Raw genomic sequence first — 25,711 nt, 5'->3', positions numbered from 1 at the left:
GCGCTGGCGCCGCCGAGGCCCAGGCTGCTGCCGTGGTGGTGGCTGTGGAGGAGGGAGGAGGCGGCGGCGGCGGCGGAGGCCGGCGGAGAGGGGGAAGGGGGCCTGGCGTGCAGCGGGCTGCTGGGCGGGGGGGCGCTGGGGCTCTCCACGGCCATGGGGGGCGAGCGAGCGAGAGAGTGAGAGGAGGAGGAGGAGGACACCGGGACGGGGCGGCGCCGGCGGGCGGGCGAGGAGGAGGAGGAGGAGGAGGACGGGGCACAGTCACTGTACTCGGCCCTGGGCCTGAGGCGCCGCGCTCCGCTCGCGGGCTTGCCTGGCGGGGCTTGGCCGGCCGGCCGCACCGAGGGCTGCCGGGCTGGCGAGCTGCTTCCGAGGCTGCACCACACAAAATGGCGCCGGATGGCTCGCCCTCCCTCCTTCACTCCCTCCCTCCCTCGCCCGCACGCCAGGCGGCGCCCGACACGCCCCACGCAGCGCACGGCAGGGGGAGGGAGGGGCGGGAGGGCGAAGGCGGCGCCCGACGCCTGGCGGAAACGCCCGAGCGCGGGCGGAAGGCGGGGGGCGGGGCCGGAAGGCGGGAGAGGGGCGGGGCCTGGCGGCGGCAGTGCCGACTCGAAGCCATGGTGGAGAAGGAGGAGAAGGAGGACGAGGCCGAGGCCGGCCGAGCCCCGGGCGCAGCCAGCGCCATCAGCGAGGAGGAGGCGGCCCAGTACGACCGCCAGATCCGCCTCTGGGGCCTCGAGGCGCAGAAACGGTAAGGCCCTCGGCTCGCAGCTGCAGGCAGGCAGGCAGGTCCTTCGCAGGAAATTAAAGGGGGGGGGACACACACTGGGTGTACATTTCCAAAATAGATGATGATGATGATGATGATGATTTATTATATATTCCCCAGCCACTCTGGGCGGCTCCAAACCCAACATTAAAAACACAATACAGCATTAACATAAGATACAAGATAAAAAAAATAAAGTAAATAAAACCCACATACAGTGTTTTGTGTTGTGTCGCCTCCTATGGTGTAAGTCATGCCCCCCACCATCATTTTAAGTTAGAGCTATATGAGCTTATAGCTGCAATAAAGTTTTGCTATTATTATTATTATAAGTTAGAGCTCAATAATTATTTCGCTCTTAATCTTCTACTTGTTTTTAAGCAGGAACATACTTCTTCTTAATTGTATTTCAGTTCAGCAATTAATTTGATAAAATACATCTTTGGTGATGAGAAAATGGCTTTAGGACCAGACATTACCATATCGCACAGGGGTCAGAAACCTTTTTCAGCCGTGGGCCGGTCCACCATCTATATTTGGGGGGGGAGGGGAATGAACCAATTCCTATGCCCCACAAATAACCCAGAGTCGAAACAAAATAAAGAAATTCCTTCCAGTAGCACCTTAGAGACCAACTAAGTTTGTTCTTGGTACAGTATGAGCTTTTGTGTGCATGCACACTTCTTCGGATACCCAGAGATGCGCTTTCAATAAAAGGACACATTCTACTCATGTAAAAACACGCTGATTCGCGGGCCGGATGGAGAAGGCGATTGGGCTGAATCCGGCCCCCGGGCCTTGGGTTGCCTACCCCTGATATAGCATATATTCATCCCAAAAAACAGCAGCAGCAATTTGTTGTTGACAAAGGGCAGCTGGATATATCAAGGGCCCCATTACCTTCAGGAGCTGAGGGCCGCATTGAGGTTTGATGCGGCCCTGCCCAGTCCCGTGGAGAAATCCTTCCCTTGGGAGCATTTCTTCCTTCTCCCCGATGGCGGCTTAAAACAAAGCTCCGTCCGCATCCCTAGGATTCGGGGCAGAGAAGCAAGCGCAGGGAGGAAGCCGCCGATTTATTTGAAAGGTCTGGGAAACCGGGAGGGGCTGCTTCTGCCGCCCACTCATTGCATCCTCATCATTTCATCTCTGTGCCGCCTTTCCATAGTTGAAACTGCTCCAGGCGGATTACGACCTGACAAGATTTACCCAGTTACCAACAGAAGTCGTCAACGATAAAGGAGACACATCAAAAAGTGCACGACCCAATGGGAAACAATTTACGCGTAAATCATAAGATCCAAAACTAAAGATACAATAATATCAATAACAACAACCCCCGTAAACAATACTCCAGCCCATTTATTAGTATTTTTATTGATTTATTTATTGAATCCATATTCCTCCGCAGAGGCCAGGGCAGCTCACAGCAAAAAAAGATAAACACACAAAACAGGGGATAAAGGCACAACAAAAGCACTTCCCCTTCCGAATGCATAATAAATAATAATAATAAATTTTATTTATACCCCAGCCAAAACCGGGCTCAGAGCAGCTACATCGGGTGGCTCCTCTGAAAACGCGAAATCTAAGGCAGACAGGGACTGTGGAACTCCCTGCCACCAGGCTCATTGGCAGCCTCCCTGGCAGAGAGCGAGGGCCAGTGCTGCCTGTGGTCTCCCTCCGGCGCTTGCCAGGGGGCTCCTGCTTGGGGGCATCTGGCCGGCCGCCGTGAGGGGATGGGGCTGGAGGGGCCAGATTCAGCCCCGGGGCCCCTCCTATGCCCTTAAAAGAGAGTGGGGCGGCCCTCTTTGGAAGGGGCGTCTTGCCAGGCAAGGCCAAGGCCCTCTGCTCACTGAGAGGGCCCCCCGCCTGAGCCTCCTGGGGCTTCCCCAGCATGGGGGCCACCACAGAGAAGGCCCCGTCTCTCGCTGCCCAGAGAAGGCTCTTGGGGGGGCTGCATGCTATGTAAGACAGCTTTAAACCAACGGGGTGGGGTGTAAAAACCCCACAAAGAGCCCCCAGGCCCCATGGTGGCCCAGCTGCCTCTTCCCAGGCGATTGGAGGGGGGCAGACTTAGGGGGGCTTACCTGTTGGGGGGGCTCCCGGCGTGCCACTCCGGCCTGCCCCACACCGCCCTTAGCTCCTGCCAGCAGAGGCCTCCTCCTGGGGGTTTGGGGTGCTGCCCCACCTCAAGGCAGTGGGGCCCTTCCTGCCAGGCCCAGCTGCCCCTCTGCTGCTGCTGCCAGCCTGTTGGGGGGGGGGGACAGGTGCTTGGCAGGCCCCTTTTTTCTGGCCCCCCATTTGGAGCTCCCCATTTCTGGGAGGGAGTGAGGGTGTCATGGCCGCCCTCCTGGCTCCCCTCAGGAGTGCTGCACTGGCCATGGGGGGGGGGGTCTTCCCACACAAGCTGCCCCCCATGGCTTCTCCTGCACCTTCTGGGGCGGCAGGCGCCTGTTTTGGGGGGTCCCTCCCATCCCCCGCCCAACGGCCACGGAACCTTCCGGGCCCCAGCCTTCCGCCTCCTCAGCGAAGGCCACAGAAAATGGCCGCCGGGGGGGGGGGGCTGGTTGGGCCTGTGAGGGGCCCCAGGCGAGCGGCTGGCGTTGAAGCCAGGGTGGATAAAAATCAATGATTTAAAGCAAAAAAATTGCATTTTAAAAAAAGCTTAAATTGGATTTTTTAAAATAAAATGCTTTAGGAGGGAAATCCTTTCTAAAATAGTTTTCTATTTAAGTTACATTATAGTACAAAGGCAATATATGTATATGTATATGTATATGTATATATGTAGAGATAGATAGATATATCAGGAAATAAGGATTTGTTGTTTTTTAATAATTTTTTATTATTTTAATACACAAATACTACCAAAGAAAGATGAATTCTCACATAATCATCCATATTTTCCACCTTTTGGCTTTCTTAGCCATGACTTCCCTCAGACCTTCCACATGGTTTTCAGATTTCCATCTTTTTAATCTATACTATACATAATAATCACTATAAAATTCATAATTGCAATAATATTTCTTCATTTATCTACAAAGCTTCTTGAAGTCCTATAAACGTATTCAAGGAAATAAGGGTTTCTTTTTAGTTCCCATCTCAAAAATAGAAGATGGGAGGTTGTTCTGCTGAGCTGATGCCTTAAGACAGGGGCCAGCAAACTTTTTTGGCAGGGGGGGCCAGTCCACTGTCCCTCAGACCTTGTGGGGGGCCGGACTATACTTTGAAAAAAAAATATGAATAATTTCCTATGCCCCACAAATAAGCCAGGGATGCATTTTCAATAAAAGGACACATTTGACTCATGTAAAAACATGCTGATTCCCGGTCCGTCCGCGGGACGGATTGAGAAGGCAATTGGGCTGGATCCGGGCCCTGGTCCTTATTTTGGGGACCCCTGCCTTAAGAGCTCCCCTGAAGGGCTCTACCATGTCGCTCCTCATCCGAAAACAGCCACTTGTCTCCGTGTGAGGAGGGGCTCCTTCGGAGCGGATGCCTGGGAGGTTTATCCCATTTCATCTCCCTCTTTTCAAAGGGGGAGTGTGGTACCAGGATTCTCCCTGGCTTTCGTAAATCACCGCAGAATCATCTTTGGGGAAATTGAAGAGGGGGGGGGAGATGGGAGTGAGGGGCAACCCCCTTTATTCCAATAGGCTAGGTGACCACTTGGAGGGTTTTAGGCAGAGATTTGAGTGGCCCCTTGTCAGGGATTCTGCAGCTGAGATTCCTGCATTGCTGGGGGTTGGACTAGATGACCCTTGGGGGTCCCTTCCATTCTATGGTTCTAATTATAAATATCACCCTCAGCAACACGTACTGCCGGTTTTCAGGTTGCAACCTATTTGGATTAGAATCCACATTTCAGTATCGGGTGCGAAATGTTACTTTGCTACCCTGAGCGTATTTTTCCCCACCCCCCGGCTGAAGCTTCCTAGGCAGCCAAATTTTGAGGATCGAGCGGTTAACATTTGACCACTTGATATCCCCGGCAGCAAAGACAGGAGAGAGAAGCTGCAATAAAAACAGGGAATAGCAGGGATAAAATTAGCCATTGAAACCCCGGGGTAATATATGGTAGCTCTGTTCAACTACCAGATTTTAGAAGACATCTGAAGGCAGCACTGTTTAGGGAAGCTTTTAATGTTTGGTGGACTATTGAACTGAAAATTTTGTTGGAAGCCACCCAGAGTGGATGGGGAAACCCAGCCAGATGGGCAAGGTATAAATAATCAATTATGATTATATTATTATTATTATTATTATTATTATTTTATTTCAGAGCTTTGAAGATCAAAATCTGTCATAATAATAATAATAATATTAAATTATTTGTACCCCACCCTCCCGGGCCAGAGGCAGGCTCAGGGCAGTTAACATCATGAAACTAAGACAGTATACAAAGAACATAAAACAGGCAAAACAAAATAAAAAATTCCTTCCAGTAGCACCTTAGAGACCAACTAAGTTTGTTCTTGGTATGAGCTTTCCCGTGTGCATGCACACTTCTTCAGATACACTCAAAGAGAAGTCTGTTTCAGTGTATCTGAAGAAGTGTGCATGAACACGAAGGCTCATACCAAGAACAAACATAGTTGGTCTCTAAGGTGCTACTGGAAGGATTTTTTTTATTTTTTATTTTGTTTTGACTATGGCAGACCAACACGGCTACCTACCTGTAACATAAAACAGGCCATCAATTAGTTAAAATACATCTTAAAATTAGTTCAGATCAAATTAAAATCTGGACAGATGGCAGTCCAGAGTGTTGTTGTTGTTGTTGTTGTTGTTGTTTAGTCGTGTCCGGCTCTTTGTGACCCCCTGGACCAGAGCAAGCCAGGCCTTCCAGTCCGCTGGCCTTGGATTAAGCCTTTCACCTCCATCCTGGGCCACTTCCTTTTGACTTGTGCCTCTGGGGAAGGGGGGCTGAACTGCCTCATTGCTGCCTGCTGGAGGCTGTGCGGATCGGGACACTGACGTCTCCCTCTTGTATCCTGCAGCCTGCGGGCGTCTCGGGTGCTGCTGGTGGGCATGAAAGGCTTGGGGGCAGAAGTGGCCAAGAACCTAATCCTGGCAGGAGTCAAAGCCCTGACGATGCTCGACCATCAGCAGGTGAGTCTTGCCCAGGGGGCCCGGAGCGGGTCCTGGGGGGCTTCCTCCTCCTCCCGTGGGCTCCCTGTCGCCCTGGGTGTCCCCTGATCCTGGAATGGGAAATAGGATATATGTGATCTTGCCCCTTTGTACTCAAAAGCGCATGTGCATAAAATTATTTATTTCATGAAATTTAAACACTGCTTGAATGCAAGGGGGGGGATACCCTGAAAACGGTTTACAGGTAAGATAATAAAATCTACCCTACAAAAAGTTACAGTGATCACTTAAAACACACAAAAAGTTTTAAACAACGATAGATTGAAAGAAATAAAAACTCACTTCAACTTTCCGAAGATCTGGGTAAAGGTAAAGGGACCCCTGACCATCAGGTCCAGTCGTGTCCGACTCTGGGGTTGCGGCGCTCATCTCGCTCTATAGGCCGAGGGAGCCGGCGTTTGTCCGCAGACAGCTTCTGGGTCATGTGGCCAGCATGACAAAGCCACTTCTGGTGAACCAGAGCAGTGCACGGAAACGCCGTTTACCTTCCCGCTGGATCGGTCCCAATTTATCTACTTGCACTATGACGTGCTTTCGAACTGCTAGGTGGGCAGGAGCTGGGACCGAGCAACAGGAGCTCACCCCGTTGCGGGGATTCGAACCGCCGACCTTCTGATCAGCAAGCCCTAGACTCTGTGGTTTAACCCACAGTGCCACCTGGGTCCCTGAAAATCTGGGTAGGTTTGTCTAAACAATTGTGTTTTTGGCAGATGCTGGGGGGGGGGGAAATAGTGAGGGTTTGATGTCAATAGGCAGGGAGTTCCAAAGTGTAGGTGCCGCTTCAGTATATGATTGAGTTTGTACTAACGCAGAACAAGTATTATGTGGCACCTGTAGGAGTGCCAGTTGAGTGGGCCCACGGGGGCAAGGTGATCTCAAAAATCAGTGGTCCCAAGTCCTTAAGAGGCTTCATAGACCTTTAACTAAGTCCGGCAGCAAATGGGCAGCCAGTGCGGATCTCTGAGCACTGAGGGGTGTTACGCTGGCAAGGCCTCGCTCCTGTCAGCAATCGTGCTGCAGCATTCTGCGCCAACTGCGGCCTCAAGGGAAGCCCCACAGAGAGCGCATGTGTGTCAGGGAGAGGGTCGCATGTCGCAAGCCAGGAGACGGAGGCTTTCTCAGGAAAGGAATGCCCTTGCGGGGGACCCCTGGGGCCACTCGCAGGAGGAAAGTCCCCTCCTAGGGAAAGCTGGGGGGCGGGGCTCTCCTCCTTTCCTGTGCGGTTTTTACTTCCTCACATGTGCAGCATGAGAACCGGTGCCCCTTGGCCAGAAACATCCCAGGCTGATTTCCTTGTTGGCAGTGCTGCATCCATCATGCTTTCATTTTTATCACACAGCATCCCGCCCAGGGAGGCTTCATCTGGGGTAAAAACCTGGCTCCCCCCCCCCACACACACTTAGCTACAGCTCTGGTCTCACCTTCTTTCCTCAAGGGGGCGTACATGTTTCTTCCCCCCAATCTAATCGCCGCAACAACCCTGTGAGGTAGATTCAGACAGGTTGGTCTGACGCAGTTGAAATAATTTTTTTTAAAAAAAAAATTAATAAAAAAATTAAAAAATAGTCTAGACTTTAGTAGCACCTTAGAGACCAACTAAGTTTGTTCTGGGTATGAGCTTTCGTGTGCATGCACACTTCTTCAGATACAGTGAAACAGAAGTCACCAGATCCTTATATATAGTGGGAGGGTGGGGAGGGGTTTTTCTCAGGAGGGTAGTAGGAGATGGGGGATTGACTCAATGGGTATGAAACAAAATAAAAAAATTCCTTCCAGGAGCACCTTAGAGACCAACTAAGTTTGTTCTCGGTATGAGCTTTCGCGTGCATGAAAGAAGTGTGCATGCACACGAAAGCTCATACCAAGAACAAACTTAGTTGGTCTCTAAGGTGCTCCTGGAAGGAATTTTTTAATTTTTAATTTTGTTTTGACTATGGCAGACCAACACGGCTACCTACCTGTAACTGTTGACAACTGTTAACGACTGCAATTAGTCCTACAGGAAAAAGCAAGGAATAGTATGCAGATGACCAAAAATAGCTTTAGCATGTGTAATGAGACATTTATCCGGTATCTCTATTCAGACCAGGTCTCTCCATAGCTTTCAGTTTAGTATTTTTACTGTGATATTTGAATGTATTTTAATATTTGTTGGAAGCCGCCCAGAGTGGCTGGGGAGACCCAGCCAGATGGGTGGGGTACAAATAAATTATTATTATTATTATTATTATTATTATTATTATTATTATTATTATTGTAATAAGTTGTAATTCAGCCACTTCTCTTTCAAGTCTATTTCTGAAATTCTTTTGTAATAAGACAGCTGCTTTGAGATCTTGTGTTGAATGTCCTGGGAGATTGAAGTGTTCTCCTACTGTCCTGTGAAGTAGGTTAGGCCTTGTGAGTGAGTGGCCCAAGGTTACCCAGCGAGCTTCATGGCCAGATGAGGGTTTGAACCCTGCTCTCCCAGGTCCTAGTCCCACACTAACCACTCTGCCCCCCTGCCTCCCAGTCTTCAGGGCTCCTGTGGTGTTTCCCCTGTGGCATTTCCCGCCCGGTCTCTTCCTGGTGGCACCAGCCACATCCTTTCCTCGTGCGTATTTTCTGCCAATGGAGGGCTGCAGCCGACATTAGTTCTACTGGGGATGTTAGTCCTTCTTGGAGTAGAGCCGTTGAAATCCTTGGCTGTGGCTCGAGAACTTTAATTTAGAATCATAGATTTAAAGTGAATTTAAGTGGGTCTTCTCTTGAGCACGACTAACACAGAATGCAACACAAATCAGTCTAGAAAAGCACTTGCCCCAGATGAGAGATGTTCGTAATCAGGTATAAATCAAGTATTGAAAAAATCTGGAGGTTCAAAGACTTTAGAAATCAGCAACAACAAAAAATAGGCGTGAGGGAGAAAGCATTTGGAGGGGGAGATATTTTGATTAGATAAGTACAATTTAATGTGCGATTTTGTTACGCGATTGCACCTTGCATGGGTGGCAGGAAAACAAATAGGAAATGGAGAGCGAAGGTGGGTGGGTGGGTGCAAGACAGTTAGAAGGGGCTCTCACCCTCTCAACCAAGATCTCTCAACCTTCCAGGAGCCCCATAAGTAACGCCAGAGGGTTTTAAAAGCTCTTTCTGTGCTGGGTTTCCTAGGCCTCTGCCTTGTTTGTCGGGCTCTGGGAAGGTTGCATGAGGCATCTGGAAGGCTGTGATGTGCTGCTGCAGTATCTTGAGGGGCCTTTGCAAGATGTCAGGGACCTCTGCGAGATCCTGGAGGAGCCATCCACAGTTTCCAGAGCCCAGTAAGGTAAGGATGGTCTTGTGGCAGGAAAACTTATGGGGTTTTACCTGAACTTGCATGATTTTGCCTTTGCACACAAACTTCTGGCATGTAACCCTTTTGCGGTGCTTTTTCTGGGGATACGCAGGGGTACGCATGCCCCTAAACATTTTGTGAATCTTTGTACTTTTGCTCATTGTGCATTGTTTAGTCATTTAGTCGTGTCCGACTCTTCGTGACCCCATGGACCAGAGCACGCCAGGCACTCCTGTCTTCCACTGCCTTCCGCAGTTTGGTCAGACTCATGTTGGTAGCTTTGAGAACACTGTCCCACCATCTCGTCCTCTGTCATCCCCTTCTCCTTGTGCCCTCCATCTTTCCCAACATCAGGGTCTTTTCCAGGGAGTCTTCTCTTCTCATGAGGTGGCCAAAGTACTGGAGCCTCAACTTCAGGATCTGTCCTTCCAGTGAGCACTCAGGGCTGATTTCTTTAAGGATGGATAAGTTTGATCTTCTTGCAGTCCATGGGATTTTCAAGAGTCTCCTCCAGCACCATAATTCAAAAGCATCAATTCTTCAGCGATCAGTCTTCTTTATGGTCCAGCTCTCACTTCCATACATCACTACTGGGAAAACCATCGCTTGAACTATGCGGACCTTTGTCGGCAAGGTGATGTCTCTGCTTTTTAAGATGCTGTCTAGGTTTGTCATTGCTTTTCTCCCAAGAAGCAGGCATCTTTTAATTTTGTGACTGCTGTCACCATCTGCAGTGATCATGGAGCCCAAGAAAGTGAAATCTCTCCCTGCCTCCATTTCTTCCCCTTCTATTTGCCAGGAGGTGATGGGACCAGTGGCCATGATCTTAGTTTTTTTGATGTGGAGCTTCAGACCATATTTTGCGCTCTCCTCTTTCACCCTGATTAAGAGGTTCTTTAAGTCTTGGGATTCATCCAGTCCAGCCTTTTGCATGATGAATTCTGCATGTAAGTTAAATAAGCATTTACCGTATTTATTTTCTGTGATTTGAACTATAAAATGGTGGTTTTTCTTGAGTCAAAATGAGAGTACCCCTAAACATTTTTTTAAGGGGAAAAAACCCACTGTCCCTGTGTAAGTTCTGGGTGTGGAAAGCAGGTTTAACTTTCTGACTGCAGGACAGCACTTGCGACTTTGGGCCACCAGGTGGAGCTCCTTCGTGCTGAAATGAGGATGCCAACCTGCCTCTTAGCCAGAAGAGGAGCAAGAATTTGTAGCGAAGGAAGTGTGCGAGGATCTGGGTGGGGAGAGCCAAAGTACGTGGCCGGCCATGTGGTCCCCTCAGAGAAAACAGCCAAGAGAGAGCCTGCTTTTCCCTTGCTTGCGCAGTCCGCAAGCTGTTCTTGTAGAAAACAGCCAAGAGAGAGCCAGTGCGGTGTAGTGGTTAAGAGCGGCAGACTCGTAATCTGGTGAACCGGGTTCGCGTCTCCGCTCCTCCCCATGCAGCTGCTGGGTAACCTTGGGCTAGTCACACTTCTCTGAAGTCTCTCAGCCCCACTCACCTCACAGAGTGTTTGTTGTGGGGGGGGAGGAAAGGAAAGGAGGATGTTAGCCGCTTTGAGACTCCTTCGGGTAGTGAAAAGCGGGATATCAAACCCAAACTCCTCCTCTTCTTCTTCTTCTTCTTCTTCTTCTTCTTCTAACTCTTGAGTCGCTCCTGTGGTTCTGACGGCTGCATGAGTTTCCAGCAGCTGGAAGTTTCCCCATTATGTGTTTGCACAAAAAAGCCGAGCCTGTTGACTTCCTGCGCAGCATTGAACTGTGAGAGAGAAGCCCTGCCAGAGAACAATGTGCCAGCTCTCCATTTGACATGGCTTCAACCAATTGCCCCCCCCCCCCCCGCTCTTAAATCAGTCGCTAAGGACAGATCGAGTGGCAGCAGCTGGGAGACCAGACACGTGCTTTGCCAGAGTGTGCAGCTGGATTGGACTGGGCTTTATCTGGGTCTTGGCTCCACCTGGATGTGGCGGAACTGAATTAAACTCCCTCCGCCATTCCTCTTTTGTGCTGCATAAGCTCTTGATATAAAAGGTACCTACAAGAAGCTACAGTTAGAACTGGGTATGGAACAACTGATTGGATCAAAATTAGGAAAGGAGTACGACAAGGCTGTATATTGTCTCCCTGCTTATTTAACTTATATGCAGAATTCATCATGAAAAAGGCTGGACTGGATGAATCCCAAGCCGGAATTAAGTTTGCCGGAAGAAATATCAACAACCTCAGATATGCTGATGACACAACCTTGATGGCAGAAAGTGAGGAGGAATTAAAGAACCTTTGAATGAGGGTGAAAGAGGAGAGTGCAAAATATGGTCTGAAGCTCAACATCAAAAAAACTAAGATCATGGCCACTGATCCCATCACCTCCTGGCAAATAGAAGGGGAAGAAATGGAGGCAGTGAGAGATTTCACTTTCTTGGGTTCCATGATCACTGCAGATGGTGACAGCAGTCACGAAATTAGAAGACGCCTGCTTCTTGGGAGGAAAGCAATGACAAACCTAGACAGCATCTTCAAAAGCAGAGACATCACCTTGCCGACAAAGGTTCGCATAGTTAAAGCTATGGTTTTCCCAGTAGTGATGTACGGAAGTGAGAGCTGGACCATAAAGAAGGCTGATCACCGAAGAATTGATGCTTTTGAATTCTGGTGCTGGAGGAGACTTGAGAGTCCCATGGACTGCAGGAAGATCAAACTGATCCATTCTGAAGGAAATGAGCCCTGAGTGTTCACTGGAAGGACAGATCCTGAAGCTGAGGCTCCAAGACGTTGGCCATGAGAAGAGAAGACTCCCTGGAAAAGACCCTGATGTTGGGAAAGATGGAGGGCACAAGGAGAAGGGGACGACAGAGGATGAGATGGTTGGGCAGTGTTATTGAAGAGACTAGCATGAGTTTGGCCAAACTGCGGGAGGCAGTGGAAGACAGGAGGGCCTGGCGTGCTCTGGTCCATGGAGTCACGAAGAGTCGGACACGACTAAACGACTAAACAACAACAACCAGGAGCTCTTTGGTATAGAGGCAATATAAGTATTCATGGAAACTACTGGCCAGTGACTCATTTTTCCCTCCTGGGTAAGGTTCTCGAGAAGGTGGTCACAGAGCAGATCCAGGTGCTCTTGGAGGAAACTGATTTTCTAGATCGCCCTGTATGCTGACTTCTGTGTCAGGAGAGAGACAGGGGAAATGGTTCCTTGCTAATTCTCCTTGACTTCACAGTGGCTTTCAGTGCCGTCAACCATGGTATCCTTCTGGACCCACTCACTGGATCATCACCTTGTCGTGGTGAGTGGGCTTGCATGTTCCTATGATCCTTGTGAGTGAAGCCGTCTGAAGTCTCCTACTCCCAGTAGGGTCACCCAAGGCAGTCACCTAACTAGGCTTGTGAAACACAGACCACTTAGAAATGCCACCTCCAACTCCTTGAAAGATTCCATCAACAGTGTCTCAGAAAATGTTTACATATCACTTGGGAAGGCAGGTGGACTAATGCCAGTGTACTGGAAGAAGCAAAAATCATAAGTGTCAAAGCAATTATTCTTCAACATCAACTTCATTTGACTGGTCATGTTGTTCGGATGCCTGATTATCGTCTTCCAAAGCAACTATTCTATTCCGAACTTAACAATGGAAAGCGTAATGCTGGTGGTCAACAAAAGAGGTTCAAAGACTCTCTCAAGGCAAATCTTTAAAAATGTAGTATAAACACCAACGACTGGGAAACACTGGCCTGCGAGCGCTCCAGTTGGAGAACAGCCTTTACCAAAGGTGTCATGGGCTTTGAAGACACTCGAACTCAGGACGCAAGGGAGAAACGTGCTAAGAGGAAGGCACGCCTGGCAAATCCACACCGTGATCAGCTCCCGCCCGGGAACCAATGTCCCCACTGTGGAAGGACGTGTGGATCCAGAATTGGCCTCCACAGTCACTTAAGGACTCAGTTCTGAGGCTGTGTTCATGGAAGGCAATCTTACTCAGCTACGAGGGATCGCCAAAGAAGAAAGAATCCTTCTGGAGCAGCTTTCCAAGTTAGGGGGGGCGGCTGGCACCTATTTGTGGTGGTTCCAGTCCTGCTTCGATGGTCGTTCCCGGAGGGTGCTGCTTGGGGAGTGTTCTTTGGCCCAATGGAGCCTTCAATGTGGGGTTATTCAGAGGTTTGGAGTTTTCAGCAATATGCTGGTGCTACGTAGCTCTACTCCTCCTTTACATCTGGGGCTGGGGCGGTGGGAGTGCTGGACTGGGGTCTTCCCTTGGTCATGACTGGCTCGCTTGGCACCTTCATAATACACCTTTTGGTGCCAGGTAAAAACCTTCAACCAGGCCTTTGGCTGATGATTGACATCTGATACCCTTTTACATGTGTTGGCGGAGGGGTTTTTTGGCTTGTTTTTGTTACGCATTTTGTGTTTTTTACCTTGCATTTTCCTGTAAACGAGCCACCCTGAGATCTACAGAAGAGGAGCAATAGACAAATTTGATAAATAAATAAATGACAGAAGCCAGGACTGCAGCAGGGGAGCCCCTCTTTTCAACCCTCACTCAGCCACGAAGCTCACTGGGCAGCCTGGGGTCCATCGCTGGGCCTTTGCTTTGTCTGCTTCACTGCATTGTTGTTGTTAGGATAAAATGGGGACGGGAACCTTTAGTGCATCCTTGAACCTAAAGAAGTGGATGAAATGAGCTTCTGCGAGTTGCACAAGGCTTGGAACAGGAGGCCCTGTAGTTACTACTAGTATTATTATAATAGTAAACGGCAGCAATACCCTTCTTCCCTCCCCGTGGTTTTTTAGCTTGCATTTTCATGCAAATGAACCACCCTGAGGTCTTTCCTCCCTCCCGTGGTTCTGCTTTCCAGAGATAAATTGCTAGAGGTCCCTGGTATGAAGTACCTGGTGGAAGTTCCTACCTCACAGGGTTGTTGTAGGAGGGGAAGAACCAGGTACGCCACTTTGAGCTCCTTGGAGGAAGAGGTGGGCTAGAGATGCAATAAATTGAGATTGAGGTTGAATCCTGACAAGACAGAAGTACTGTTCTTGGGGGACAAGAGGCCGGCGGGTGTGGGGGACTCCCTGGTCCTGAATGGGGTAACTGTGCCTCTAAAGGACCAGGTGTGCAGCCTGGGAGTCATTTTGGACTCACAGCTGTCCATGGAGGTGCAGGTCCATTCTGTGTCCAGGGCAGCTGTCTACCAGCTCCATCTGGTACGCAGGCTGAGACCCTACCTGCCCGCAGACTGTCTCGCCAGAGTGGTGCACGCTCTGGTTATCTCCCGCTTGGACTACTGCAATGCACTCTACGTGGGGCTACCTTTGAAGGTGACCCGGAAACTGCAATTAATCCAGCATGTGGTGGCTAGACTGGTGACTGGGAAAGGCCGCCGAGACCACATAACACCAGTCTTGAAAGACCTACATTGGCTCCCAGTACGTTTCCGAGCACAATTCAAAGTGTTGGTGCTGACCTTGAAAGCCCTAAATGGCCTCAAAGGCCCAGTAGACCTGAAGGGGGGTCTCCACCCCTGTTCTCCTGTCTCCACCCCCATCATTTTGCCCGGACACTGAGGTCCAGCGCCGAGGGCCTTCTGGCGGTTCCCTCGCTACAAGAAGCCAAGTTACAGGGAACCAGGCAGAGGGCCTTTTCGGTAGTGGCACCCGCCGTGTGGAACACCCTCCCACCAGATTTTGACATCGGCGGGAAACCAACTACCAGACTTTTAGGAGACATTTGAAGGCAGCCCTGTTTAGGGAAGCTTTTAATGTTTAATAGATTATTGTATTTTAACATTCTGTTGGAAGCCGCCCAGAGTGGCTGGGGAAACCCAGCCAGATGGGCGGGGTATAAATTATTATTATTATTATTATTATTATTATTATTATTATTATTATTATTATTATTAAATAAAACCTTTTGCGGTGTGGCTTCAGGTGAGATTCAGTTGTCCTGGTGCTGCTGTTTAACCCCGGGAGGCCTGGGATTTTGCCCAGCTCCGATTACTTCCTTCTCCCCTCCCAGGTGTCGCCGGAAGATTCGCAGGCTCAGTTTCTGATCCCTGGGGGGTCCCTGGGCAAGAACAGGGCGGAAGCCTCGCTGGAGCGGGCTCAGGACCTCAACCCCATGGTGGACGTGAAAGCGGACCCTGGGAACGTCGAGCAGAAGCCCGAAGAGTTCTTCACCCGCTTTGACGTGGTGAGTGCTGGCGGGAGAAGCCAGCGAGGGGAGACAGTCCGAGGGAGTGGCCCCGGGGGGCACCGAAGGCACACTTTGGGCCACCATTTTCACCATGCCTCTGCTCCCAGATTGCCCTCTCTGGTGCTGTCAGAGGGGGTCTTAAAGCAGAGGCCAGCCGGCACTGTAAGGGAGAGGAGATGACAATGAAGCGCCTTTTCTGTCCTAGACTTCCTAGAAAGCCTCTGTCCCATAGGCCACGTGGCAGCCTGGGCTAGATGATAGGTCCAGAGGGTGGCGACAGGAGAACAGGGCCTTCTCTGCAGTGGCTCCCTGTTTGTGGAATGCTCTCCCCAGGGAGGTTCCCCTGGCACCTCCATTATACACCTTTAGGCGCCAGGCGAAAACAGTTCCACTTCAACCAGGCTGATGGAATCTGTGGCCTTTTAAACCATGTCTGTGCATGTTGTGTTTCCATCTCGCAAGCTGCCCTGTGATCATTGAACGAAGGGCGGCATACGAATCAAACAAACAATTGGAATGATATGCTCAGGCAGCTGATCTCCGGCCCCGTGGCTTTCTCCTTCCAGGTCTGCGTGACGTGCTGCTCCCAGGAAGTCCTGGTGAAGATCGACCAAATATGCCACAAGAACGGCGTCAAGTTCTTTGCGGGAGACGTCTTTGGCTACCACGGCTACATGTTTGCCAACCTGGGCGAGCACGAATTTGTGGAGTGAGTCTGCCTGGGAGCTGGTAATGGGACTGGGGAATGCCCTTGGGGGGCGGCTGTAGGCCTTTCAGGTGCTGCTTGGGGAAACCGCTCTAGAGTTTGGCCACTGGAGGGAGCCCGAGAACCATCCTGTGCCCACTGTCCAGGTTCCTCTCTAGCGCTGTGCCGACCCTTAACCTGTTGAAACTCCGGCCGCTGTGGAGCAGGAGTCCTCCACTGGCCGGAGGGGAGGGGGCTGCGGTGTTAATTTGCTTCCGTGCCTTGCAGAGAGAAGACGAAGGTTGCCAAAGCCGGCCAGGGAGTGGAGGATGGACCAGACGCAAAGAAAGCCAAGCTGGACATCACAGAGACCACGCTGGTGAAGAAGGTGCGTGCTGGGAGAGCTCTCTGGCCATTTGGAACAGAGGCAGGAGCGGATCTGGGCCTTGCTCCCCACCCCCCACCCCACATAATGGCAATGGCCGCATAGCTGCATTCCTGGTCTTTGTCCCCAAAACTCCTCTGAGCTGAGTCTGCCACTTCTCCTGCTCTTCCCTCTCCCTCAGGCAGGTCTGCCGTTGCCCCAGTGCAGCCCTCTCAGTCAGTCAGGTGCTTCTCATTCGTTGCCTGGGCTCCAGGCAGGCTCACAGTCCCGGCATTCCCCGTGTAGGACCTTAAGGTCCTCAAATAATAATCTTTTGGAGGTCCCGAGCAACAAAGATGCTAGGTTGGCCTCAACTAGGGCCAGGGCCTTCTCAGTATTGGCCCCGACTTGGTGGAACAGCCTATCACAAGAGACCAGGGCCCTGCGGGATTTGGCATCTTTCCGCAGGGCCTGCAAGACGGAGCTGTTCCACTTGGCCTTTGAGTTGGTTTCTGTTTGATATTTATGCTTCATTCTTTTATTGGTGGGTTATTTGAAAATGAGACTGCAGTTTTAATATTGAAATTTTTAAATTTGTATTTTAATCTGTTATTTTAAATTGATTGTGTTTATGTTTTTGTTGTGATTTTAATTAGTGTTAGCCGCCCTGAGCCCGGTTTTTGGCTGGGAAGGGCGGGGTATAAATAAAAATTTATTATTATTATTATTATTCCCACAAGAGCCGGGCAACGGCTAAGTCAGAGCAGGGGACCACGTGGCCTTTCAGGTGCTGTGGGACTAGAATTCCCATTTCCCCTGACCATCGGAGTCTCAGCATCACAGCTGTCCCATCCCTGAGTTACAAGATGCCGAGATGAGAAGGAGTAGTTTGGGGGGGGGTGAGTGAGCCTCAGGTGAAAACCCCCTCTAGCCCTGGGATTGGGCAGATCATGGATTCGGCATCAGATTAATGCCTCTGCAAAACGATAAAGGCAAGGTTGTTGTGTCCTGTTGCTCACTATATGGACAAAAGCATGTACCACCGCAAGGACTGGAGGGTGGAAGCTCAGAGCTCCAAGGGCCACTTCTCGCCTCCTGGGTTAGTTGGCGCCTCCTTGCACCCGCTTCGCAGGTCGCGGCCTCCAGAGATCAGTTTGGGATGCTCTCTTGCAGAGCTCTGCTCCCTGTCCCTGGCGCCTTTGTGCAACTGAGCTGCTCCCGGAGGTTTCTGTGTGCATCCTCGCAGCCCCACAGCCCCTTCCTGAATAGGCAGGTCTCGCTTCGTAAGTCATGAGTTGGCCCAGCGTGGTGTCAGAAGGCGGCTCTCCTTGCTGCTCGTCAGATCAGGCCCCATCTTTCCTCAACCCCCTGCCCCAGGATCAAGCCAGCGATAACTCACACAGTGGCAGTGAAGTTAACTCTTTATTCAAAGAGACAAACAGCTCAGGAGGCCAAGCCTCCTGGTAGATCTTGCCCCAATGAGGCGATTTCAAGGACTGGAGACCCCTGCCTTCCCACAGGGGAGTCCCTTCTTCTTGCCTGTCTTTGCTCTGCCTTCTTCATACCTCTTTGGCTTCTAGGAGACCAACGGGGAGGGGAGCTGGTCACAGCGGGAGGGAGAGACTTCCTGGCTTCTCCAGCTGCCTGCCTCATCTCTGTCTGCTCCCTCTGGCCCTGCTCTGCTCTCTGCCGCAGCCTCTTCCTGCTCACCAAACCCTGTTGCCTCTTCAGCTTGAGACCCTCCTCCTCCCTGTCTGCCCCCCTCCTCCCTCTGACCAGGCATCGTTGTCCTGCCCCCCGGGCTCTGAGCCTTCTTCCCATGGCCAGGTCTTTGCAGGGCTTCCTGGGGTGGCAAGTGGTCCAGCCATTCCTTTGCTGTGGGGGTGGGGGGTCTCTGGGTGGGGCAGCCGGGCAGTTGAGAAGGAGCAACTGTGAAAAATGAGACTAGAAAGGTAGCGCCTGCTCTCTTAACGCTGGAAATCACGGCTGTGCCACCGAAAGCACCCATAATGGGAGGAGGAGGAGGGAGAGTGGCTGCAATGCCCTGCTGGGAGGGGGGGGGCATCCCTTGGTGGCTAAGCCAAGCAGCTGCACACGTGACTCTGGTGAGGCTGTCTGTCCTTTCCCCCCCAGTGTGTGAATTTCTGCCTCCTGAAAGAGGCCTTGACTGTCGACTGGAGCGGCGAGAAGGCCAAGGCTGCCCTGAAGCGCACGTCCCCTGATTACTTCCTTCTTCAAGGTGAGGTGCCCCCTTTGGAGGCCGGCAGGAGCGTTTATGTGGTGACCCGGGGGGGGGGGAGCAGGAGGACAGTTGGCGTTGCAGCTGGTCACCTGACTGCTCTCAGGACCGCATGACTCCTGGTCCCCAGCAGACAATGGGGCTGTGTCCCGCTCTCCGGCACGTGAGCCCCTTGCGCCCCCAAGGAGAGTTGTACACGTGTGCAGCTGAGGGGCTTGGGGGGCTATCTCTGGAACAGGCCTGCCATTCATCCCTAGGACAAATCTGCTTGGTGGCACAAGGGCCCGCCTCTCTTCAGCGGGGCCTGAGGGGGTGGGCATGTGCCTCGCGGGCTCCACCTGCTTCTGCCCCTTGCCACCGTCCTGTTCTTCCCGGGAGGAAATGGGAGCCCCCTTTCCAGCCACGCGGATTCTTCTGGCTCTGCGCTGCTCTGGGTAAGAGGCCTAGTTCTCGGGGCAGCATCTCCGGATTGTGCAAATCAAAGAGCTGCTTTGTGTCTTGCTCTCGCTCGAGTCCGCGTTGCTTCTGACGCCCATTTTTCTCCTTTGCCCTCATGGTTTGCTCCTCCCCATCCCAAATGTGGGGAGCTTTGTGGCCTTTGTGTGGGCCTTGTGTGCGCAAGCAGCCCATGTTGGGCTTTCGCCGGGGGGGGGGGGGCGGAGTGCTGAGACAGGGGCAGCGGGAGGGAGGGAGGGGTTGTCAACAACCCCACCAGGAGAGGAGGTTTCTCAGGGGAGATTTCCCCCCCCCAACTCCTCCTCTGCTTCCTTGGCTTTTCTCAAACGCAGCTCCTTCCCCTCTTCCCTGAGATTCTTCTGCTGGGATTCCTGCATGGCAGGGGCTTCAGTAGATGACCCTTGGGGTCCCTTTCAACTCTGCAATTCCTGCTGCTGCTATTCTACTAATGTTTGGGGTGTGTAGCTCCACAAAGTGGAGGAATTCTGAATTAATCGGTGTTTGAGGGGGGTCTGGAAGGAGGGGCAGCCATGGCATATTTGGACAGGGAACTGCGTGGGCTGCTGTTGCCAGTGTCATTTGGCTGCCAAGGGCCCCCTCTTTCTTCTCCTGGGCTCAGAGCATGAGGGAGGGAGGGGGCATCAGGAGGTAGGCCATTTCCTCTGAGGGCCACTTGGTGTTGATGCCAACTTATTGTCTGTGTGTGTATATATATAATTGAGGATTGTGAGCGCTTAGGATAACAGCAGCTGGCTAAAACTACTTGCAAGGGTAGCCAGTCCCCCTCTCTCTGCCACCCTGGAGTTCTGATTCTGTTGCTGGGGTGCTATGCAGAGGGACTGCCCTGCTGGGTTTCTGCAACATGCCAGCTTATTTCTCCTTAGCGAGGCTCTGCTATCATAGAGTTGTAGAAGTTTGCAGCTGGCAGGGAACCCGAGGGTCATCTAGTCCAACCCCCTGCAATGAAGTAATCTCACGTCAAGCACGCGCGACAGATGGTCAGCCAAACTGCTTAGAAACCTCCAAGGAAGGAGAGTCCACAGCCTCCCAAGGGAGTCCATTCCACTGACAAACACCTCTTACAGTTCTTCCTGGTGCTCAGTTGGAATGTCCTTTCTTGTCATTTGACTCCATTGGTCCGGGTCCCTACCTTCCAGAGCGGCAGCAGAAAACAAGCTTGCTCCATCTTCCATGTGACAGTCCTCTAGATATTTGAAGATGGCTCTCATATCTCCTTCTCAGTCTCCTCTTTACGAGGCCAAACATATCCAGCTGCTTCAACCGTTCCTCATCAGGCTTGGTTTCCTGACCCTTGATCACCTTGGTCTCCCTCCTCTGCACATATTCCAGCTTGTCAACATCCTTCTTAAATTGTGGCGCCCAGAACTGGACACAGTATTCCAGGTGTGGTCTGACTAAGGCAGAATAGAGTGGGACTATTGCTTCCCTTGATCTGGAGCAATATATTTCTGTGGATGCAACCTAGAATAACATTCGCTTTTTTTGCTGCTGTATCACCCTGTGGGCTCATGTTCAGCTTGTGTTCCCCCAAGACCCCTGGATCCTTTCCACATGTCCTGCTAGTAAGCCAGGGGTCCCCCCCATCCTATACTGGTGCATCTGTTTCTTCCTGCCTAAGCGCAGAACCTGACCTTTGTCCCTATTGAGATTCCTTCTGCTGGTTTGGGCCCAGCTCTCCAATCTGACGGTCATATTTAGTCCCAATTCAGTCTTCCTTGCTCTGGCTCTGCCGACCTATCCCTGCTGGGTGATCTCACTTCTCTTCCAGCAGGGCAAGGAGGGAATTGGGCAGGCCAAGCGGGCTGTGTTTCCTGGTGGGTGGGGCTTTGCCCGAGGCCAGGTCTGACCTTGGTGCAGCCACCAGCCAAATTTGGCAGGTGGGTGGGGCTGTGACTTCTCAACGTGCCCTTTGGAAGGGCTTCCCCTCCTTTAGAAGGAGGAGCGTCTCCTTTGAGAGGGAGGCCGGCAGCATTGCAGAAGGACAGCTGAGCCCAGTGCTAAGCGGAAATACTTCCTTCCCCCAACACACACTCACATCAGCTGATACGAAGGGAAAGTCATCCTGCCGAGATCCTGTGCACCAGAGAGATCCCTAAAGGAGATGAACAGGATTGCTGCCCCTTCCCATCATCAGGCGGGAGAAGCGGTCCTGCTTAGCAGTGGGCTCTGGCGCACGTGCAGCCGATCGCTAAGCAGATTGCTCTTCCTTTGCATTGACTGAACCCGTGCGCAGACTCTGCAGACTGGAAGCCGTCTCTGCAAAGGCCTTTCCTTCTGCCAGCACCATCCCTTCCAGAATTATTATTATTATTATTATTATTATTATTATTATTATTATTATTGTTTGTTTGTACTCCGCCCATCTGGCTGGGTCCCCCCAGCCACTCTGGGCGGCTTCCAACAAATATTAAAATACATTAAAATATCACAGATTAAAAGCTTCCCTAAACAGGGCTGCCTTCAGGTATTTTCTGAATGTCAGGTAGTTGTTTATCTCTTTGACCTCTGATGGGAGGGCGTTCCACAGGGCGGGCGCCACCACCGAGAAGGCCCTCTGCCTGGTTCCCTGTATCTTTGCTTCTCGCAGTGAGGGAACCACCAGAAGGCCCTCGGCGCCGGATCTCAGTGTCCGGGCTGAACAATAAAGGGGGGGCGGCTCCAGAGAGCAGCCCTGCGGAGGAGGAAGAGGCTGCCTGCTGGCTCTTGGAGGAGCTGCCTTGGCTGGGCGCTTGGCGTAAACGGGGCTGTCTGTATGGTCTTTGCCCCCCACGTACCCGTCTGAGTGGAGGCAGCTGGGCGGCGGGGGCTCTGGAGGTGGCTGCCCCGGGATTGATGAGAAGGGGTCTCATTGCCCACCCAAGCCAAGGGGGACTTGGGTCGTTTTGATGTGAACCTGCCCCCAGCAGAGCAGGAGGCACCAGCAGACATGATGGTCTGGGGTCTGGGCTGGGGGTGTTTGGGAAGTGCTGCCGCCTCCGGGGGTCTCCGGTTGTGATGCTGTTTCTGCCACCGCCTCTTGCAGTGCTCCTGAAGTTCCGGACCCTCAAGGGCCGGGACCCCTCCCTGCAGAGCTGCTCAGAGGACGCCGAGGCGCTTCTGCAGATGCGCGCCGACGTGCTGGCCTCTCTCGGCGTCGGGGCCGACCTGCTCCCGGATGACTTTGCCAGGTGGGTGGCGGCCCCCTTGAGCCCGCTCCATGGAGGAGGAGGAGGGACCCCTGAGGACGGACTCCCACCACTAGGCTTTGCTGCTGCTGCCGCCTTGTTGTCAGCGCTCCCCTGAGTCTGCCCCATGTCCCCGAGTTGTGGAACCTTGAATGCCCAGGCAGTGTTTTGGGAAGGGCAGTGGCTCCACCCTGGCAGGACCACACCTGTCTCCTCCTCCTCCTCTGCGAGGCTTGACCGGACCCTCTGAAGGCTCACGTGGGTCCGCAGGGCCAGTCTGGCCATTCCTCTCCACGTGGCTGAGGGAGCGGCTGCCGGAGAAAAGCTCCGTTCCTTTCTCTTGCGCGAGTTCAGGCCGCCGTTAATCCTGAAAGGGCGCCTCAGTTGCTGGGCAATCCCAGGTGCCGCAGTGCTGCACTGCTGCTTGTGGGGGTGGAGGGGGCAGCTCTGTGACCTTGGGGGGTGGGGAGAGCGGCGGCGGCAGCTTCCTCCTGGAGGGAGGGGGCAGCGGAAGGCCCTCTTGCGCCCCCCACCACCTTGGCATGTCCCTGCATGCGACCCACCAGGGGTTACGGAGAATGTGGGGAGAGGAAGAATGTGGGGCGGCGGCTGGGGACTATGTTTAGCCAGGCTGTCTGGAGCATGGGAGGGGGGGCACCCTGCCCAGCCCCCTCAGGACTGTGTGGAATGCCCACTGACAACACCAGGCCGGCTGGGATTGGGCTGTGGCTGCCCTCTGGCAAAAACACTCCCCTTGGCATGTTGCTTCTGTGGGGGCAAAGAGGCGTTTCCACAGGGACCCCCCCTCCGACACCCCCCCTTCTCTCTCTCTCTCAGCTCCTGCTGCTCCGAAGTGGCTCCCGTCTGCGCTGTGGTCGGAGGAGTGCTGGGCCAAGAGGTGGTCAAGGTGAGGCGTCTCTCGGGGGGAGCGGCTCTTGCATGCGGCCCCACCCACAAGCAGCACAGCTGCAGGCAGTATCTTGTGTCTCTTCCCCCTGCCCCCCAGCTGTGAACATTCCTGGAGGGAGGGATCCTGGCTGCCCCCTGGGCCCTGGCAGCATGAGTGTCCTTCCCCTCCCACCAAGCTCCGCCTCTTGGCTCACGCTGCCTTTTTCTCCTCTTCTCCAGGCCCTCTCTCAGCGGGATGCTCCCCTCAACAACTTCTTCTTCTTTGACGGCATGAGGGGCAACGGGATGGTGGAGTGCCTGACCCCCAACTGAGCCTGGGCCACAGCCCCATGTGGCTCTTCCTTCTGCGGCACCTCTGGCCTGGGGAGTTGGGGGGGGGGGCTGTTGCTGATGCCCCCCTTCCTTCCTGGGGGTGTGTGTTACTTTAGCACTCAATAAACTCTTTTTTTTAGTACCGATTCTCTCCTGCAGCGAGTTTGACTGGGGCCTAGTTGTCTTGGGGACCCCCTCTGTTCCTGTTTGCCCCAGGGTGCCCTGGACTATTCTTGCCTGGCTGGGCACGGGAGGCGCTTTGGGGGCAAGGCCATGGGGCTGAAGGTGGTCTCCCTGCTAACCTGGCCAGGTGCTCTTCTGTGGCTTGGCAGAGCCAGGCATGGGCGTCCTGCCAGGGCCTCTGTTCCTGGCATGGCAGCGGCGGCATGTGAGGGTGTGGCTGCTTTGTGGTCAAGCAGCCAGATGGCCAGCAGAAAACCCATCCTGTGAAGGTGAGGCTGGCCAAGGAAGGCCGCAGGTCCTGCTGGGTGGGGCTGCCTTTGGGGTCAGCTCTGCATTCCTCCTTCCCCTGGGGGGAAAGGTCACCTTGGCACTTGCCAGGCAGGCAGGAGGGGGGCTGGGGCTTCCACTTGTAGCTGATCTCCCTCTGGGCCAGCTCTGGCTCCATGGGGCAGCCCTCACGGCCGTGGCACTGCCCTCGTGATCTCCACAGCTCAGTCAGCCCCACAGATGCTGTGGGAGGAGGACACTGCCTGGTCCAGTGGGGTTCCTTCCCCTCTCCCAGTTGTACCAAGTTGTGGCTCGAAGCCCCCCACCTCCTCCGAGAAGGCCTTCGCCCTGCTGGAGAGTCGCTGCTGCCGGGCCTGACCTTGGTGGGCAAAGCCACTTCCTATGTCCTCTGTTTACAAGCACAAATCACATGTAGGCCTTGACAATACAACTTCTTAGTCCAGTTTTTATTGAAAAGGAAACATACAAAATTCTGCCTCTCCCCCCCTCCCAAAGTACAGACCCCGGACCCCCTCCTCCCCCCCCTCAAGTATCTACAGGCAGCACCAAATTCTCCTGTACAAGCTCTGGATTGTCCACAGGATGTATATACATACAGCAGCTTCCACTGTACAGCCCCCCACCTCCCCCTATGTACAAGATGTCCACGCCCCCTATTTACAGCTTGGCCTGCCCCCCAGAAGGAAACAGGGCCCTGTGCAATTATCTCCCCCTGCCCTCCCGCCTGGCCCCCGCTGTACAGGCTCCATTGAACAGTATTGACATAGTGCTAACTTGCGCGGCGTCCCAGCTGAGCAGCTCTCCTTAAGGCACTGCTGGGCTGGGGGGGGGGGGGAGGAAGGACCAAGCGTGCCCTGCCCGCCCCACTCAGTCACAGCACCCACAGCATGGGTGGCGGCTCCAGTCCCGGCTGGTTTCCCCCCTGGCCAGCAGGAGGACCCACGAGGAGACGCTAGTTGGGGCGCAGCAGGCCGGCCATGCCCTCCGCCGGCAGGTTGTACAAGATGCCCAGCAGCTGGAAGACCAAGTGGGAGACGTGGCCCCAGAGGGCGCCCTGCGGCCGGCGCTGCTCCTGCGGGGAGAGGAGAGGAGAGGGCGCAGGTGAGCGGGGCCGGGCGGGGAGGCAGCTGGAGCCCCTCTTGCGCCCAGGTGGGCACTGCCCTGCTCCGGCGGCTCCCGTGCCCGGCCTTCTCCCATCCCGCGCTATTTATAGGCGATGAGTCAGCGGCGGCGGCGGCGCCTGCCCAGCTCCCTGGGCAAAGCAGCGGCGGGAAGCGGTCGGGCAGCCCCAGGCCGCCTCGCCCACCCCCGCGCCACCAGCATCCCGGGCACCCCCTCCCCCGGTCCCCCCCTCGCCCCGACTTACCCTGTGCGCGTACTCGCGCTGGAACTGGTCCCCCAGGACTCGCAGGCGCGCCCCGATCGCTCTCTCCACGCCGGGCGCGGGGGTCCTGAGCAGGGCTCCGCTGGACGGGGGCTCCGCCGGGCCGGGCCGGGGGGCGGCGGGCGGCGGCGCGTCGCCTGCGGAAGGAAGGCAGCGGCGATGAGGGCGGCGAGGCGGGGAGGGGAGCAGCAACCCGAGGAGCCCCTGCCTTCCCCCGGCGGGCGGGAGGGGGCCGTTTCCTGTCTCCTTGGCAACTGCGGAGGGAAAAGGGATCAT

The 25,711-nt window shown here is 53.5% G+C and overlaps 2 protein-coding genes across 3 annotated transcripts; one reads left to right on the top strand and one right to left on the bottom strand.

The window, feature by feature from the left end:
* Positions 1-620: 620 nt before the first annotated feature.
* On the top strand, positions 621-23,724 carry SAE1 (SUMO1 activating enzyme subunit 1). Of its 2 annotated transcripts, XM_033158638.1 has the most exons (9): positions 621-754; positions 5,776-5,887; positions 15,254-15,427; positions 15,997-16,139; positions 16,404-16,503; positions 18,613-18,718; positions 22,218-22,362; positions 23,197-23,266; positions 23,488-23,724. In XM_033158638.1, the coding sequence occupies exons 1-9, from the start codon at positions 621-623 to the stop codon at positions 23,578-23,580; spliced, it is 1,077 nt and encodes a 358-aa protein (XP_033014529.1). In that variant the 3' UTR covers positions 23,581-23,724. The 2 variants fall into 2 exon arrangements, with proteins under 2 accessions (XP_033014529.1, XP_033014528.1); XM_033158637.1 differs by lacking the exon at positions 22,218-22,362.
* Positions 23,725-24,896: 1,172 nt separating this feature from the next.
* Positions 24,897-25,711, bottom strand: LOC117052105 (vasodilator-stimulated phosphoprotein-like). The gene is made up of 2 exons (XM_033158828.1): positions 25,418-25,711; positions 24,897-25,123 (listed from the first exon to the last, which is right to left on the bottom strand). The coding sequence occupies exons 1-2, from the start codon at positions 25,709-25,711 to the stop codon at positions 25,004-25,006; spliced, it is 414 nt and encodes a 137-aa protein (XP_033014719.1). The 3' UTR covers positions 24,897-25,003.

This window comes from Lacerta agilis, chromosome 8 (genome assembly GCF_009819535.1).
Source record: "Lacerta agilis isolate rLacAgi1 chromosome 8, rLacAgi1.pri, whole genome shotgun sequence".
NCBI classification, from domain to species: domain Eukaryota; kingdom Metazoa; phylum Chordata; class Lepidosauria; order Squamata; family Lacertidae; genus Lacerta; species Lacerta agilis.
Note: the sequence above shows the minus strand (reverse complement) of the source record. Positions and strands in the feature narration are given on the sequence as shown.